Source organism: Musca vetustissima, unplaced genomic scaffold (assembly GCF_032173495.1).
Source record: "Musca vetustissima isolate MV318-11 ecotype Yass unplaced genomic scaffold, APGP_CSIRO_Mvet_v1 utg112367, whole genome shotgun sequence".
Lineage (NCBI taxonomy): Eukaryota > Metazoa > Arthropoda > Insecta > Diptera > Muscidae > Musca > Musca vetustissima.
The window spans coordinates 80163-96076 of NW_026876534.1; the positions used below are offsets into that span (position 1 = coordinate 80163).

Below are 15914 nucleotides of genomic sequence, written 5' to 3' on the forward strand. Positions count from 1 at the left end.
AATAAATCGAGGTGGACCAAAAAACTCCTGGCGATGAACAACAAAACAAGAAGTATGACAAAATAAACTTACATGGGAAGATTGAAAAAACCGTGTAAGATGGCGCAGCTTTGTGGAAGCCCTATGCTCTCAAGAGGAGTAACAGGAAAAAATATAGCTTTTGCCAAGAAGGAAGTGAAGTATGTACTGTGGGTTTTTGAATTTGGGCCGTTTTCCGGAGCCAAGAGTGCCATTTTGCGATAGCTTTTTATTGGTGACATTGTGATTGCTGTTGATTAGTACAAAAAGATTTGGCAGGAAGAGCTTCCGGTTGACGTGCAGTTGTATCTTTAACCGAAATTTAGATAGTCATCGATACATTCAGCTGTCTCACCCATAGAAATGCAGTCATCGACATTTTAACAAGACAAGTGTAACCCATACAGTTGATGTCCGACACTATAATAGATCTTCATATTGGTATCAGTGGAATAGTCTTTGGGATGATGTCTGGGCCATTCTAAAAGGACATTGGTATATGTTACGGGATACATGTAGAATTCTTTCGATTGCAAGAAAATATGTAAAGGAGAGAGAGAGCACATCTACAATAAATCACATGAAGTGGACACACACACATTTATTTGTCTCACATTTGACAAGCAAACTGCTATACATGACTATCAGAGTGTAGACCCTTAATATAACCCAAACATACCTAATGGAAAATCCTATCTCAAATATTGTTCTTTCATTCATTTAGTACCTTTTGTTTTGTTCCTGGTCCAACAAGTTCCTTTCGATCCAATATTTCGTCTAGTTCTCACCGTTCATTGACTGACGTGTACCAATGAACGATTGACTAAAGGGACCAATAGAATTAAATGAATGAATTTGTTTCTTTTGTGGGGCGAACCGAACGAGATAAAACCGCTTCAGGGATGAAATTGTCCAAGAGTCGATCTCTGTTTAACTAAATTATCACTCTTCTAACCAAATATTCCGGCTTCTTCTTCCAGGCTGGAGCATCGGTAATCATCAGTTTCTGTTTATACATTTGTCTGATCTGTTGCCGCCAGCTACTTTTTCCAGACCGAAATATTCGTAGAAATACCATCCGTGCTGTGAGCAGATGTTTATGTTTAGAGAAATGTTCAATCAATTGATCATTTTAGCTTTAAGGCGTATTTTCGGCTACCAAAAGATGCCGTTGTGTACTTAGTTGAAGCATTAAACCATGGTTTCCGAAAAGCCCGACGATCAACAGCAATTCCTGCTCTCTTAAAAGTGGCATGGCTCAATTCACAATGTCGATGGCTTTGACCGAAGTTGTCCGGCCAATAGAGGAAAAACTGTGTAAAATTTGGATTGTTTCCAAATTAACAGAGTAGGAAAAGTGGAAGAATATTTTTTTATTCCAAAACAAAGTTCCCGGGTGTTGTCGGATGTATAGATGGCATAAACGTACATATCATGGTCCCTAAAGAAGATGTTCACCATTACGTAGTAATTGTAACCATTATTCCAACCAAATTTCAGTTTTTATTGCTAAACACGACTAAACAGCAACCAGAAATAAATGATTGCCGAAAAATTCTAGTTGAAGCAACTGAAGTTGACAACAGTTGCCATTCATAATTCAAATTTGGCAACTGACAACGCCACTAAACTATGGTTAAAACCCGTAATCGGCCACTTAATCTTCCAGCACTGACGTAAGATTCCTTCGCTGGCAGTTCTGCATTCTCGTCAAGTCTACTTTCACACAAGTGGACCTTTCAGCTTCTTTCTCAACAATATTTTTCTATAGTTCAGGATGTACTCTAGTTTCCTTCAATTGTGTTTCCAGATTTCATTGTGTATTTCAGATTTGTATCCAAGCTATCTGTAACCCCTGTCCTTCCTTCAAGTAAAAACACATTTCCCAATTTTTGTCGTTTTTGCAATTTTTCTTTATTTATTCTCTAAAAATCATCATCATCGTCCTTGCGCTTCATTAACTTACAAATTCATTCATATATATTGATTTTTTTGCATTAATTTAATAATATTTAATTAAAAACTAATTATTTTTATTAAATCTTAAAAGCATAAAACTTAAAGAAAAAAATTATTTTAAAACTAAAAATGATTCGTTTGTTTTTGTGGTTGTTTATTAAAAAATGTATGTAAATGAAACGATAATTTACTTCTCGTGTCGAGAATGGAAAGACTTGAATTAAATTAAATTAGTTTATGTGCGTATGGGCGTGGCAAATGACAAAAAATAATTAATTTTTCCTTTAATTATTAATTAATATATAATATAGTAATTTTTTATGGAATTATGACAATAATTTTAAATATAAATTAAAGAAGTAATAAATTATTGTTTAAAAAATAATTAAAACAAAAAAATTATGACTTTAGTTTTGTTTTTCGAATAAAAAGCTCAAGAAACTTATTACATTCAGTCTCTCTTCTATATATAAAGAAATAATAAAAATAAAAATATATATTAAATAAAATTAAATTAAAAAGAAAAACTACATTTAATAATGAGGCGATACTTTTTTTAAATAATAAAAAAAATTAATTATATAAATAGATTTTAAATATATTTACTAAATAATAGTTATTATTATTGTAAAATTAAACAATTGCAAATGAAATGATTTATATGTTTTGAGACTAAATTGTTAAAAAAGGAAAAATGATTTTTTGGGATTGAAAAGAATACAATATTAGTGGATAAATATGAAATTAAAAGCCTTGGGGAGGAGAGAGTGGACATTTTATTTTTCGTGGAGAGCTTTGAGACCGCTAAATAGCTTTTAAAGAGGCCACAGTTGAAATGTAATCGTTTAGTACTTTTAAGTTCCTGTTATAATAATTTTTTATTTTATTTTCAGAAAATATGCCTTCTGTTCTTGGTGTCTACTGTATTCAACTGAATTTTTGCTGAGACAATTAATCGATATTCAGCTACCATTTTCGGACTTATTGAAATAAAAAGTGGTAAGTTGTCCAATTTTTTTATTTTACTTTAAACAGGGGCATAGCGGGAAGCCTCAAATCCAATCAAACTGAAATATGATTACCTTTTTTCCTATGATTTGCATTAGTAACACTTGGTTTAGAAAAATAAGGGGTCATTTTGGAAAATAATAATTTGAAATAACCTGATTTTTATCTCAAAGGAGTCTTCGAATAATTTGCATTGCCAACAGTTGGTTTAGAAAATATTTTTCGTTTTTAGAATTTACTATTTTTGGACGTATTGGAATAACAGAAAATTATGCAGAGTCAGAAACCTCAAATCCAATCCGGCACATTACTAACACCTCCAACAGGACTGATATCTTTTTTGAATTGTGATGGACTGATTTCTATCCATAGACGCCTTTATATGTTTCGTATTGTGAATGCTTGGTTTAGAAAATGTAAAATTTTCCGCAAATCTTCTCTTTCGGACTTCTGACAGAAGATTACAGTTCTGGGTATTATTGACCTAAATCAAGATATACAAAACTTTTGAGGATAATATAATTAAAATAATTTTTGAAATTCTATAAAATTAGCTGATATCCTGATAGGAATGCGACGGTTTGATTTTATGCTCCTGAAGACTTTACAGGATTTGCATTGTGAATGATTGGTTTAGAAAATGTAGCATTTTCAGAAGATATTGACAAATTTGGGAGTCTTCTCTTTCTGACATATATTTTTCTGGGCATTTCTGACATATAAAGGAATAGACTCTGTTCGGATATTAAATTCGATATGTATCAAAATCTGCTTTGGAAAACAATTCGTACATATTACGGTTTCGTATTTCTTAGAAGATTTTAGCAGATCTTTTGGAAGTCCTTTCACACTGTACAAATATTTCAACCGAATGCTTCAGGCTAAAGGACTCCATCCTGTTCGAAGCTTAAATATTAGTTTAGTGCTGATCAAATAGACGTAAATCTACTTTTAATGTTTCCAATGATTCAAATGACTTTCACTATTTGAATTGATTTTTTAAGTCGATGGGGGAATGGATGGGAGTCGTTAAATTCACGAAAATTTAAAAAATCTATCAGAGTTCAAGAATCACCGGGGACGAGCAATATCGAACCAACCTTCCACGACAGGCGGGACTTGAAGTTAAATTTCGAAAGTTAGCACGAAAACAAGATCAACGTAATCGTCTTAGAATGACGGAGGAACGAAGAGGCTTAAAAGATGGTAAAAGGAAGTGAGATAGGGTATATCTAAGCTCACGATAAGTAAGCAAGAGTTATATGGGGCACAAAAGCGGAAACTGGCTAGGATGACTCGGAAAAGTAAGAGCGAATGGCAAACTGACATACAGAAGAATAAGCCTGACCTTCCTCCGAACGAAGATATTGTTGGACAGAAACGAGATGTTAGAAAAAACTAAGGGCAAAATTATAATAATATTACATTTATTTCGGAATTGGTGTTGGTTTCGTACTTTTTGTATTCAAAAATTGTCCTGAAAGTACGGAGGATAAAGTTTGTTTGGGAACCATCATTTGTTACATACTTCCGATATATATTCTTCTAGAATAGATGAAAATTCCCAAAGTTCATCATATTCTATAATAGAAACATTTCTCCTTGAGGTGTTTTGCTTAGGGTTAGATCGTTCGGGAATGAATTAGTTGAAAGCAACTATTGTACAAAAGGAACTACCGGCCCGTTTGTTAATTTTATTCGCATTCACCTAGTTCTTTTTGAACCATCATTTTTTTCAACTAAACGAACTATGGAAGTGAACGAGTGACCTAGTTCCTTTTTCGGAGTGAACGGGAAAATATTGAACCGCTTTAGGAATGGGATTGACGACCGGCCATATGTCATATGCATTTATAATATTTATTTGGGATGATCAAAAATACGGATCAAAATTTTTCCTAAGCCAAATCTACTTAAACATTCGATGAATGAAATTCACGTATAGTTTTATGTTGGTATTGAGGTTTAGAGTTAAGAAAATATTATAAATAAAATGAATTCCCTTCGAACCACGGAATACTCAGCACAGTGCTCTTCTGTTTTCTAGTTTTTATTGCAGCACTTTTTGATGAGTATAGAAGTCGACTCATCAGCTGCAGTATGTTTTAATAAAATTTGTGTCTTACAAATACTCAATCGGATTTTTTATGGTGGGATGTATGCGACTTTCTGCTTCAATAGGTGCTGAAGGCATATTTTCTTTTATTAATAACCGTTTTTTAGTCTCTCTCTATATTTTATAGTCTCAAAGCTTTGATGTCCCTCAAAAATCTCCTTACTGTCCTTCAAGCCCTTGTTTTTAGAATTTAATGACATAAACTATTTATTTTATTGCATATTGGGAGCCCAGCTATTTTATTGTTCCTATTACAAAAACACTTAAATGATGCTCTCTCACTCTAACATTTTTCATATTGTAACGATGATGCGTTACACTCTCTCTCTCTCTTTTGTTACTATTTCACTCTTGGAGAAGAGCACATTTCTCTTATACTAAAATGGTTCATTTCATTTAACTGATACTAACGTTTTTTAATTAAAAATTATTTAGGAGCTTTACGGTAATTCTGATTACGTTCGATCCATATCGTGCTACTTCTTTAATGAAAATGGAACTAAGACGATTGTTTTTAATAAAAAAAATGCAGTCTCTAGATGAAATGATAATTAAAAAAATGAATTAAATAAAATATATGAATTAATAATTATTTTTAAAAATTAATTTGTTGTTTTACACATAATTTTCTTGTTCTCGGTTTTCGTTTGTCAAAATAATAATTTAAAAAAATCTCTCAGTATTTACATGCTCTTACTTCTTGACTCTTCCCTTTCTCATTTGTTTTCTCTCTGTATCTCGCTCTCAAACTAATTCCTCATGGAAAGCCTTGTCCTGTTGTACCTTCACCGACAAAATATTACCCTTGGGTGATTTATCAATGCTACCCGTTGCTTCGTCGGAAGTATCATCGATTTTCAAACTTTCAGCATCTTCTTTGGGATCATCTTGCGGACCATTACCCGACGAATCAGTTAACTCATCAATATCCATGGAGGCAGCTCCTTTATATGGCTTGGGTGTGGTTGGCTCCCGTTCCTTTTTCAATTCACTTTTAATTTCTCCCGCACCTGAACCAGAACCAAATTCCCCAGAGGCATCAAGGGATTTTAAAATTTCCGCCGATTCCATTGAAGAATCTTCAGAGGGCTTCTTGGCGGCATCTTCCTGGAAATCTGTGCTATTGGTAATGCGGGTCTCCTCGGAAGAATCTTCACCGGAATACATAAGTTGTATTAACTCGGGTGATTTCTTGGATTTTTCCATTTCAAGAACTTCCAAAGATTTGGGATTATTATCTATGCAACCACTACCCTCTGTGGAGGATGGTGCAGACATTGCCATATCCTCCATAATCATGTCCATCCCACTACCGCTTCCACTGCCACTACCACCAAAACTGGCATCATCCAGATGTTTGCTATTCTTGGCAATTTCATGGACTTCGTGGTGCAGCATTAAGTGATGACCATGACCAATGTGTCCACCACCTATGCTGCGGGGTTCTTCGCCAATCTCATCATTATCGGATAATTGATAGTTGTTGTCACCACGTATGCTGAAATCATCGGCCGGCAACGAGGGATATGCGGGATTTATTTCCAAGGGAATCTCGGGTTCTTCTTCATCCAAATGTTGATGTAGATGTTCATGTTTGTCCAACTCTGGTCCTTCGGTGGTGGGTTGTGATTGGGGTTTAGCCTCCACGGGCGCGGAATCAACGGCAACTGGGGCTAAATCCTCGAAGGGAGAACCTGAAAGGGAGATAAAATCAGATTTTAATAAAAAGGATTCCAAAAATTGGACTTCTCTCAAAACTCACCCTCAGTACTGGCGGAACCCTTCAAGGCCAAATAGTTCTCCGAGGTTGTGGTTAAGCGTGGACCATCTGTGGTCAAAATAATGTGATAAATATTATCACTCCCAGCCGTATCCGAATCCAATTCCGCCGAGGATTGATGCAAGGCCCCCAAAGATTGCTGAGCTGATGTGGGATTCGCTTGACTGCTGCCATAAATCAATTCCGAATTTGAATATTCACCACTACCCGCCACACCTTCATATACCTGGCCGGCTGGAGCAATACCTTCGGTTGTCACAAAATATTCCCTCTTAATATTCACCTTGCTGGGATCCTCAGGCAATCCTTGGGTACTGAAAATCGATAAAGCCGGTACAGGGTCTTCAACTTCGCCACTATTCTCCGGGGCAATTGGTACCACTGTGGGACTCAAGCCATTAGCCAGCATTGTGGTGGGTACAGCTTGTGTTGGATATGCCACCGATGCGGTTAATTTCAGGGTGTCTCCGCTAGTCATGCTCTGTTTCGGTCCCAAACCACCGGCATTGCCATTTGACAATTGGTTGGTGTCCACACTAGTAGCTTGGGGTTCAATGTCTTCGCTAAGCTTTTCTTTTATGGCATCGTGCTCAATTGGTGTACTTTCGTGGCCTACCGAAGGCATGACTGTTGTTGAAATGACGCTGACTGATGGAGCCGTTGGTGGGGGCATTGTTGTGGTCGTTGTAGTTGTGGATGTCGAGGTGGTGGTGGTAGTTGTTGTCGTCGTTGTTGTTGTGGGTTTCAACATTTGCGGCACCGGTATAACTTTGTTATCATCGGTTATACGTATCTCTGTGGGTTTCGTGATCTCTTTAATGGTTATTTTCGGCTTATCATCAACAGCCATGGGTAGCTCCGGCTTGGCAGTTGTTGATGTTGTTGTGGTGGTCATGGTTTTGTTGAGCGATGAGGCAACTGTATCGGAAAAAAGATAAGGGGTAGATAATTGATTAAATCGGGAATTTTTTTAAAAATATTTTTTCAAGACCTTAAAATAGGGGTAGATGTTTAAAAATATTTTTTCAAGGCCTCAATAGAGGCGTGGATTTTTTTAAAAATATTTTTTCAAGTAGCCAACATAGGGGTGGATTTTTTAAAAATATTTTTTCAAGGCCTCAATAGAGGGGTGGATTTTTTAAAAATATTTTTTTCAAGGCCTCAATAGAGGTGTGGATTTTTGAGGAATATTTTATCAAGTAGCCAACATAGGCGCGGATTGGTTGAAGAATATTTTTTTAAGGCCTCAATAGAGGGGTGGATTATATTTTTTCAAGTAGCCAACATAGGCGCGGATTTTTTGAAGAACATTTTTTCAAGGCCGCAGTAGATGCGTGGATTTTTTGAGGAATATTTTTTCAAGTAGCCAACATAGGTGTGGATTTTTTAAAGAATATTTTTTCAAGTAGCCAACATAGGCGTGGAGCCTTTATTTGCATTTAATTTATTGCTTTTGTTATTATTGTTTTTTATAATAATGTGCCGAACTTATCTCAGTGGCCTTGACCACTATCTAAAACACAGGAAACTTTCCGGTAAACTTGAAAAACCGCACAGAAAATTTACTCTTTTTTCTATCGAATTATATGTACATAAATAAAATTGTTTTAACTTACCGGGACAATTATCATATTCTGGACAACAGACACCTGGTATATATTTCGGTGTACAATCGTCACGATGGAAGCAAGTGACAGAACTGCATAAAATTTCACCACCTACAAGCAGAAGAGGAAGAAAATTAAAAAAAAAAAACTTTAGACCAGAATATTTTTCAACGCACACACAACAAATTGCATTAATTCTAGAATAAATAGATATGGCGGTGAAGGAGGATGTCAGCAACAACAACAACGACATCTACAACAAACATTAGCAATAAAAGTAAATTTGCTTGGCCATATGCAATTTTCTATGGCCACCTCCGTTGTTGTTGTTCTTGTTATTCTCCTCTATTTTTCTGGGTCGTAAAACTTTCACACTTTACCTTGACAGTAGCAAACAGTGCAGGGTGTCTCCGGATCTACTAACTTATCACCATTTAAATAAGTTTTACCATCCTTTTGGCAATCTATGGAGGCGTCCGACAGAAGAAAGTGTTATTGTTCGTGGCCGAAAGTGGTAGTAAAAGCAACAATAACAGCAACATTTATGAAGGTGTTTGTTTAAAGTTGGCGCCCAACATCAGCAACAGCATCATCATGGAAATGAGAGAGAGAGGAAGAACAAATGGTTAGCATATTTTATAAAATACTCTTAAAACATTTTGCATACAAACTAAAAAAAAAATAAAAACAAATCGACAATAACAAAAATAACACACACAAAACTACTAGTAGAGGATGATTCAGGGTTACACTTGGAGATAGGTACGGGATGGGGGTGTAGTATGTTATTATAACACAGCTACACCTTTACAAGATGAATTTCCACTGTTTTCTTGTAGGATGGGATATGGGTTTGCTACTGTGGCAACCAAAAATTATAAAATCTATTTTTTCAAGGGCTAACATAGGCGTGGATTTTTGGAATATTTTTTCAAGGGCCACAAACAGGCGTGGATTTTTAAAGAATATTTTTTCAGGTGTGTATTAGAGGCGCGGATTTATTAAAGAATTTTTTTTTCAGTGATCAACACAAGGCGTGGATTTATTAAAGAATTTTTTTTTAGTGATCAACACAAGGCGTGGATTTATTAAAGAATTTTTTTTTCAGGGGCTATCAGAGGCCTGGATTTTTTAAAGAATATTTTTTATGGCCTAGAATTAGTCCTGGATTTTTTATATGACAATTTTTATGGACTCTCTGAGCTCCAAGTGTGGATTTTTTAAATTATAATTTTTAAGGACTATCTGAGCTCCAAGTATGGATTTTTTGAATGAGATTTTTTAGGACTTTAAGCATGGATTTTTTAAAACATATTTTTTAAGGACTATCTGAGCTCCCAGCTTAGATTTGGTTAAGCAGATTTTTTGAAGGACTATCTGGACTATTTAAAGGTTCAAGCGTAGATTTTTTAAAGAAGATTTTTGAAGGACTCTAAGGACTTTTTGAGTTCCAAGTTTAGATTTTTTAAATTAGATTTTTGAATGATCGTCTGGGCTCCAAGCGTGGATTTTGTAAAGTAGAGTTGTTAAGGACTATTTGAGCTCTAATTGTGGATTTTGTAAAGTAGAGTTTTTAAGGACTATTTGAGCTCTAAGCGTGGATTTTGTAGAGTTTTTAAGGACTATTTGAGCTCTAATCGTGGATTTTGTAGAGTTTTTAAGGACTATTTGAGCTCTAAGCGTGGATTTTGTAAAGTAGAGTTGTTAAGGACTATTTGAGCTCTAAGCTTGGATTTTGTAAAGTAGAGTTGTTAAGGACTATTTGAGCTCTAAGCGTGGATTTTGTAAAGTAGAGTTGTTAAGAACTATTTGAGCTCTAAGCGTGGATTTTGTAAAGTAGAGTTGTTAAGAACTATTTGAGCTCTAAGCGTGGATTTTGTAAGGGGATTTTTTGAAAGAGGCTTGGAAGAGGGGTTTTTTATGAAAGACTATCTGAGCTCCAAGCTTATATTAAAAGAAGATTTTTCAAGGGCTACCTGATCTCCAAGCGTGGAGAAATTTCTTGAAGCACAATGAGATCTCCAAGCGTGGAGAAATTCCTTGAAGCACAATGAGATCTCCAAGCGTGGAGAGATTTCTTGAAGCACAGAGTTCCAAGTGTAGATTTTAAGAAGATTTTCTGAGGGATTTTCAGAGCTATTATCGCGGATTTTTAAAGGAAATTTTCTAAATTAGACTTTTTAAACATTATCAGAGCTGTAATCGTAACTCTTTTGAAGGAGTTTTTCTGAAGGACTATCAACAATTTTCTGAAGAATTATTAGAGCTATAATCGTAGTTTTTGACGTAGATTGTTGGATCAGAGCTATAATCGTGAAGTTTTTGATAGAGATTTTCTGAAGGTCTACTTGAGTTTTATGCGTGGATGTTTAAATGAGATTATCAGACGGAGCTACAAGCCTGTTTTTTAATTAAATTTTATGCAGTTCTATCTGAGCTAAAATCGTGGATTTTTGAAGGATTATTTGAGCTCCAAACGTGACTTTTTATAAGGGTGTTCTCTGAAGGACTATCAGAGGTATCAGGTTGGATTTTTAAAGGAGATGTTGTTAAGGATTGTCATAGCTGAAACGTAGACTTTAAATAACATTTTCTGAGGGACTAGAGATCAATAAGTGATAATTTGTAATAAGATTTTCTGAAACACTATCAGAGCTGTAACCGAGGTTTTTTAAGAGATCTATAAGCGTGGTCTTTCTAAAGGAGACTTTATAATACTATACTTTTTATTAAATATTATTATTGAAAGACTATCTGAACTTCAAGAGCTGATAGATGACCTCCTTCCCTGTTAAACTTGTCCAATTTATAGATAATAATTTTTTGGGGGACTTCTCTTCATATAAAAGTAATAGGTTCTTTTCTAAATTAGAGTGGTCTCCAACTCATATAGGACCCCCAGAGGAGCCAGATTTACGATTAATGTACCAATAAAATGTTCAATAGAGACTTCTGTTCTGTAGTATCAAGCTCATATAAGACCTATCGATTAATCATCTGCCCATGGAAGACTTTTGGAAGAATATTTTGTCTTTAGAAAACCCTTAGTAGGGCTTAGAGGGATATGGTCTTCGGTTTTGGGATCAACAAAATTGTCATGAACTATAGAAGACAATGTGAAAGGTACTACGTTTATAGAAAACCTTTATGACTACAGAAGAGGGCATCTATCAAACACTTCTAGAACATTCCTATGAAACTGGAAAACTCTTTAAATTGTTTCCTTTTTAAAGAAGACGCCTTAGAAGGTCTTCTGTCCATGGAAAATCCTCAAATGAACTTCTGTTCCTTAGAGTGGTCTTCAACTCATACAAGACCTGTTGAAGGGGTATTTGAAAGGTCTTCTGTTTAGAGCACCCCCTAGACCTACAGTAGAGGGGATATAAAGATTCTTGTACCTCAGGAAAACTCGTTGAATTAAGGGGACCCCACCCATTCTCGGCGTCAAAAATTTTAATTTTATATTTTGATTTAATTCGAACCTACACTAATTCAAGAACGTCCCTATAAATTTTCAAGTGAAAATCTCAAAAAATTTTGAAGAATATAGCTCCCAAAAAGAGTTTTATTTTTAAAGGAAAAAATAACAATAATTTTTAACTGTTAAAAATCAACGTCTATTTTTTCCGTTGAATAATAAGTCTCCACATGGGAACTGAGAGTGTTTTCTCAAGATCACCAAATATCCGTAATAGGCTCGTCAATACGAATCTATTGTTACATAATACTATAGGTGTCCAATGTCTCTAACATGAAGAGTTTTTTGTTCGCATTTTCAAAAATAACGGTTATTTTCGGTCCCTGATTCTACTTATACAAGGTAATTAGAAGGGTCTTCTATCCATATATGCCTTAGCTTTGTGTGTATATTTCTATTATTTATAAAGTAAAACACCCAAGTAAACTTACCACATTGATAATCAGGACAACAGTGTCCTGTTTTTTGTATGGCACGACAACCGACTTGTTTCTCACAGAAGACCGTTGTCTCTGGCACATATTCGCCATCCAATAGACATTGGCCTATCCAACAAAAGGCAGGCAAAATAGCAGGCAGAGCATCATCAACCAACACACCGCGTTCATGTGGCAGCCAGGCGGTATAAGGGAGTGCGAGGAGGAGGAGACCATATTAAAAGTAACATCATCAGTTGCAGGACACATTGTGTTAGTAATGAAAAGAAAAAAAAAATAATAATAGAAAAAAAAACGAATCATATGAATATTTTTTCACATTCCATGTCCTTGTAAAATTTACTCTTAAAAAGATAACAGAGGAATAACAACAATAATTTTCTTTAGCCATTGTTTTTTTTTTGCTTTGGCATTTTTTGTTGTCTCGACCACAAAAGGATATGGTTGTGGGTCGTCACATACATATGTATATCTATGTATGTATTGGTTGTTATTATCTAGGAATTAGTAACCACTAACTATATGAAATATTCAAAAGGTAGATGGTGGAAAAAATAAGATTTATGGAGGAGAGGGATGACTAGACCATGTGTGGCAATGGTTGAGTCTAGAGGATATACAAATATTTTTTTATGAAGCACCAATAGGGGTAGGGGATGATAGGTACCAAGCAGCGGCTCTGTTTGGCTTTAACATGGCGAAGTCCAGGCTGGAGAATAAAATACCGCGTCTCCAGATTCACTCCAGTAGATGAGCGAATTGCTATAATCCGCATAAAAGCGAAGTTCGTCTACATCAGTCTCAGTTGCGCCCATGCTCCGACCGAAGACAAAGATGAACAGACCAAAGACATTTTTTACGATCGCCTAGAAACTGCATATGACCGCTGCCTTGGCCATGACATTAAAATTCTGCTAAGAGATTTTAATGCAAAAATCGGAGGGGAAAATATATTTGGCCCCACCGTCGGAAAATTCAGCCTCCATGAAAAAACATCAGGAAACGACATGAGCTGATTGACTTCGCAAGGCTACTTGGATTTCTCCCGATCGAACAACCAAAAATCAAATCGATCATGTTGTTGTAGACGGAAGGCATTCATCCAGTATTTTAGACTTCCGATAGATCCGAGGAACGAATATCGATTCGGACTATTACCTTGTGGCACCCAAGGTACGCACCCGTCTTAATGTAGCAGCAAAGATGCGATCTAATGTAACACGGAAATTTGACGTCGAAAAGCTGCAAACACAACATATAGCAGAAGCCTTATCCGCTCAACTTACCCAACTGCTTGACGAATCACCCTTTGTCCCGATAAAAATATAGAAGCACAGTGGAGAATTGCCCTGCAGCAAAAGCAACACTTGGGTACCAAAGACCACCATCAAGAAACCCGTGGTACGATCAGGAGTGTCGTAATGCTACTGATATGAAAAACGCGGCGTATAGGGCAACCCTGAGGACAGTAGCAACACCTAATGCGATGGAGAACTATCGGGAGAAAAGGAGAGAGGAGAAACGTATTTTCAGAAAAAAGAACAAGAAAAAAGTGAGGGTGAGAAGAATGCATGCCCAATGATTGGAACCTCAGCATCATGTGTCCCGTGCACCAAAAAGGAGGCAAGACGATATTTGCCAACTATAGAGGAATAAGTCTCCTTTCCATCGCATATAAAATGCTATCCATTGTGCTGTGTGAACGATTGAAGCCAATGGCCAATGACATTATTGGACCATACCAATGCGGCTTCAGACCAGGCAAATCCACAATTGACCAGATTTTCACTCTGCGCCAAATCCTGGAAAAAAACCCACGAAAAACACATAGGCACATGCCACCTATTCGTCGACTATAAAGCCGCATTCGACAGCCCTATCCGTTCAGAGGTGTATAAGGCCATGTCTGCGTTTGGCATTCCTGCAAAATTAATACGGCTATGCAGGATAACTTTAACTGGCACAAGATCAGCAGTTAAAGTCGAAAATGATCTCTCGGAGCCCTTTAGTACCGGACGAGGATTCAGACAAGGGGATAGTTTATTGCGTGACCTTTTTAACATCCTGCTGGAAAAGGTCATACGAGAGGCAAAAGTGAACAGAAATGGCACTCAGTACACCAAACAACACATGTTAATCGCCAACGCCGATGACATCGACATAATGGGTCGAAACGAATGACATCAGTTTTGAAATTCGGAGAAGGATAGTGATGGCCAACAGATGCTACTATGGTCTGAGCAAACAACTCAAATGCAAGGCCACCTCCCGCCAGACCAAACTTACACTCTTTACGACGCTGATACTACCCGTGCTGTTATATGGATCTGAAGCATGGGTACTTGCGAAAAAAGATGAGTCAGCTCTTGGAGTGTTTGAGAGAAAAATTCTCCGAAAGGTCTATGGGCCGATCTGCGTTGAACCATGAGTTGTACTAACTATTATCGGACATCGACATTGTTAGACGTATTGAGCTGCAGCGACAACGTTGGCTAGGTCATGTTGTGAGAATGGATGAAGATGCCCCAGCCCAGAAGGCATATAAAAGCGAACCAGCTGATGGTTCACGCAGAAGGGGAAGGCCACGAATAAGATGGAAAGACCAAGTGGAAGACAACATTGCCGAAAATGGTATTTCAAATTGGAAAAACTGCGCAAAAGACCGACGCGCCTGGAAATCTTTTTTAAGCTCGGCTTATGGAACGAAAGTTCTGCCACAAGCCTGCTAAGTAAGTACCAATAGGCGTGGATTTTTTAAAAATATTAAATGGTTAAACATACCTTGTGGCTGATCCATGGTTATTTCCGTTGATGAGCCCTGCATCAACATATCCTTGCTAATATCCTTTTGCTGTTGTTGCAGACCTGCTGATTGTATGGCGGCTGCGGCTGTCACATCTCTGGTTACTCTTTGATGCCAGAATTGTAGGCCACCAACTCCCACCAGAGGACTGTTGTGTATCCTCATAAAACCACTGTTCATGGGTACTGCAAAGATAAAATGCAAAAATGAGACAAAGATAAATATCATGAAATAATAAAAATTAAAAAAAAAACGAAACAAAATTAAAAGTAACAACAATAACAACAAAGACCAAATATTTGCTAATGTAAGGCAAAGGGTTTGTGTGGTAGGGAGGTATGGATGACAGCGGAGCTTAATAATTTTTGAAATGAGCAAAACCAGCTACTAGATTAGGGTGTGTTCACACACACCCACCCACCCTTTTTGTCTTGTGGCCATACTCCCGCCGATTTCCATCCTTTGGATTTGTAACTCATTAACCAAGTTCCACTATTATTTTATTCTCCACCAGCTTCCAGTTTTTTTATTTCGTTTGAAACTTCTAAAACTGTTTTATGTTGTTTTTTTGTGTGCATTAAACTTTGTTGTTATTTTTCCGTTAAACTACTTTCTGTTGTTATTGTATTTTATGTGTTGTGGTTTTATTTCTTGTCATTTTAGTGTTCCGCAGCGAATACAAGTTGAAAACATTTTGGTGTGCTTTTT

At 36.4% G+C, this 15914-nt stretch overlaps 1 protein-coding gene across 1 annotated transcript; it reads right to left on the minus strand.

Moving 5' to 3' along the window:
- Positions 1-5845: 5845 nt before the first annotated feature.
- LOC133321102 (uncharacterized) lies at positions 5846-15258 on the minus strand. The gene is made up of 6 exons (XM_061530201.1): positions 15185-15258; positions 12398-12511; positions 8869-8952; positions 8498-8599; positions 6864-7799; positions 5846-6795 (listed from the first exon to the last, which is right to left on the minus strand). Exons 1-6 carry the CDS (start codon positions 15231-15233, stop codon positions 5846-5848), a joined length of 2235 nt encoding a protein of 744 aa, XP_061386185.1. The 5' UTR covers positions 15234-15258.
- Between the last annotated feature and the right edge of the window lie 656 nt (positions 15259-15914).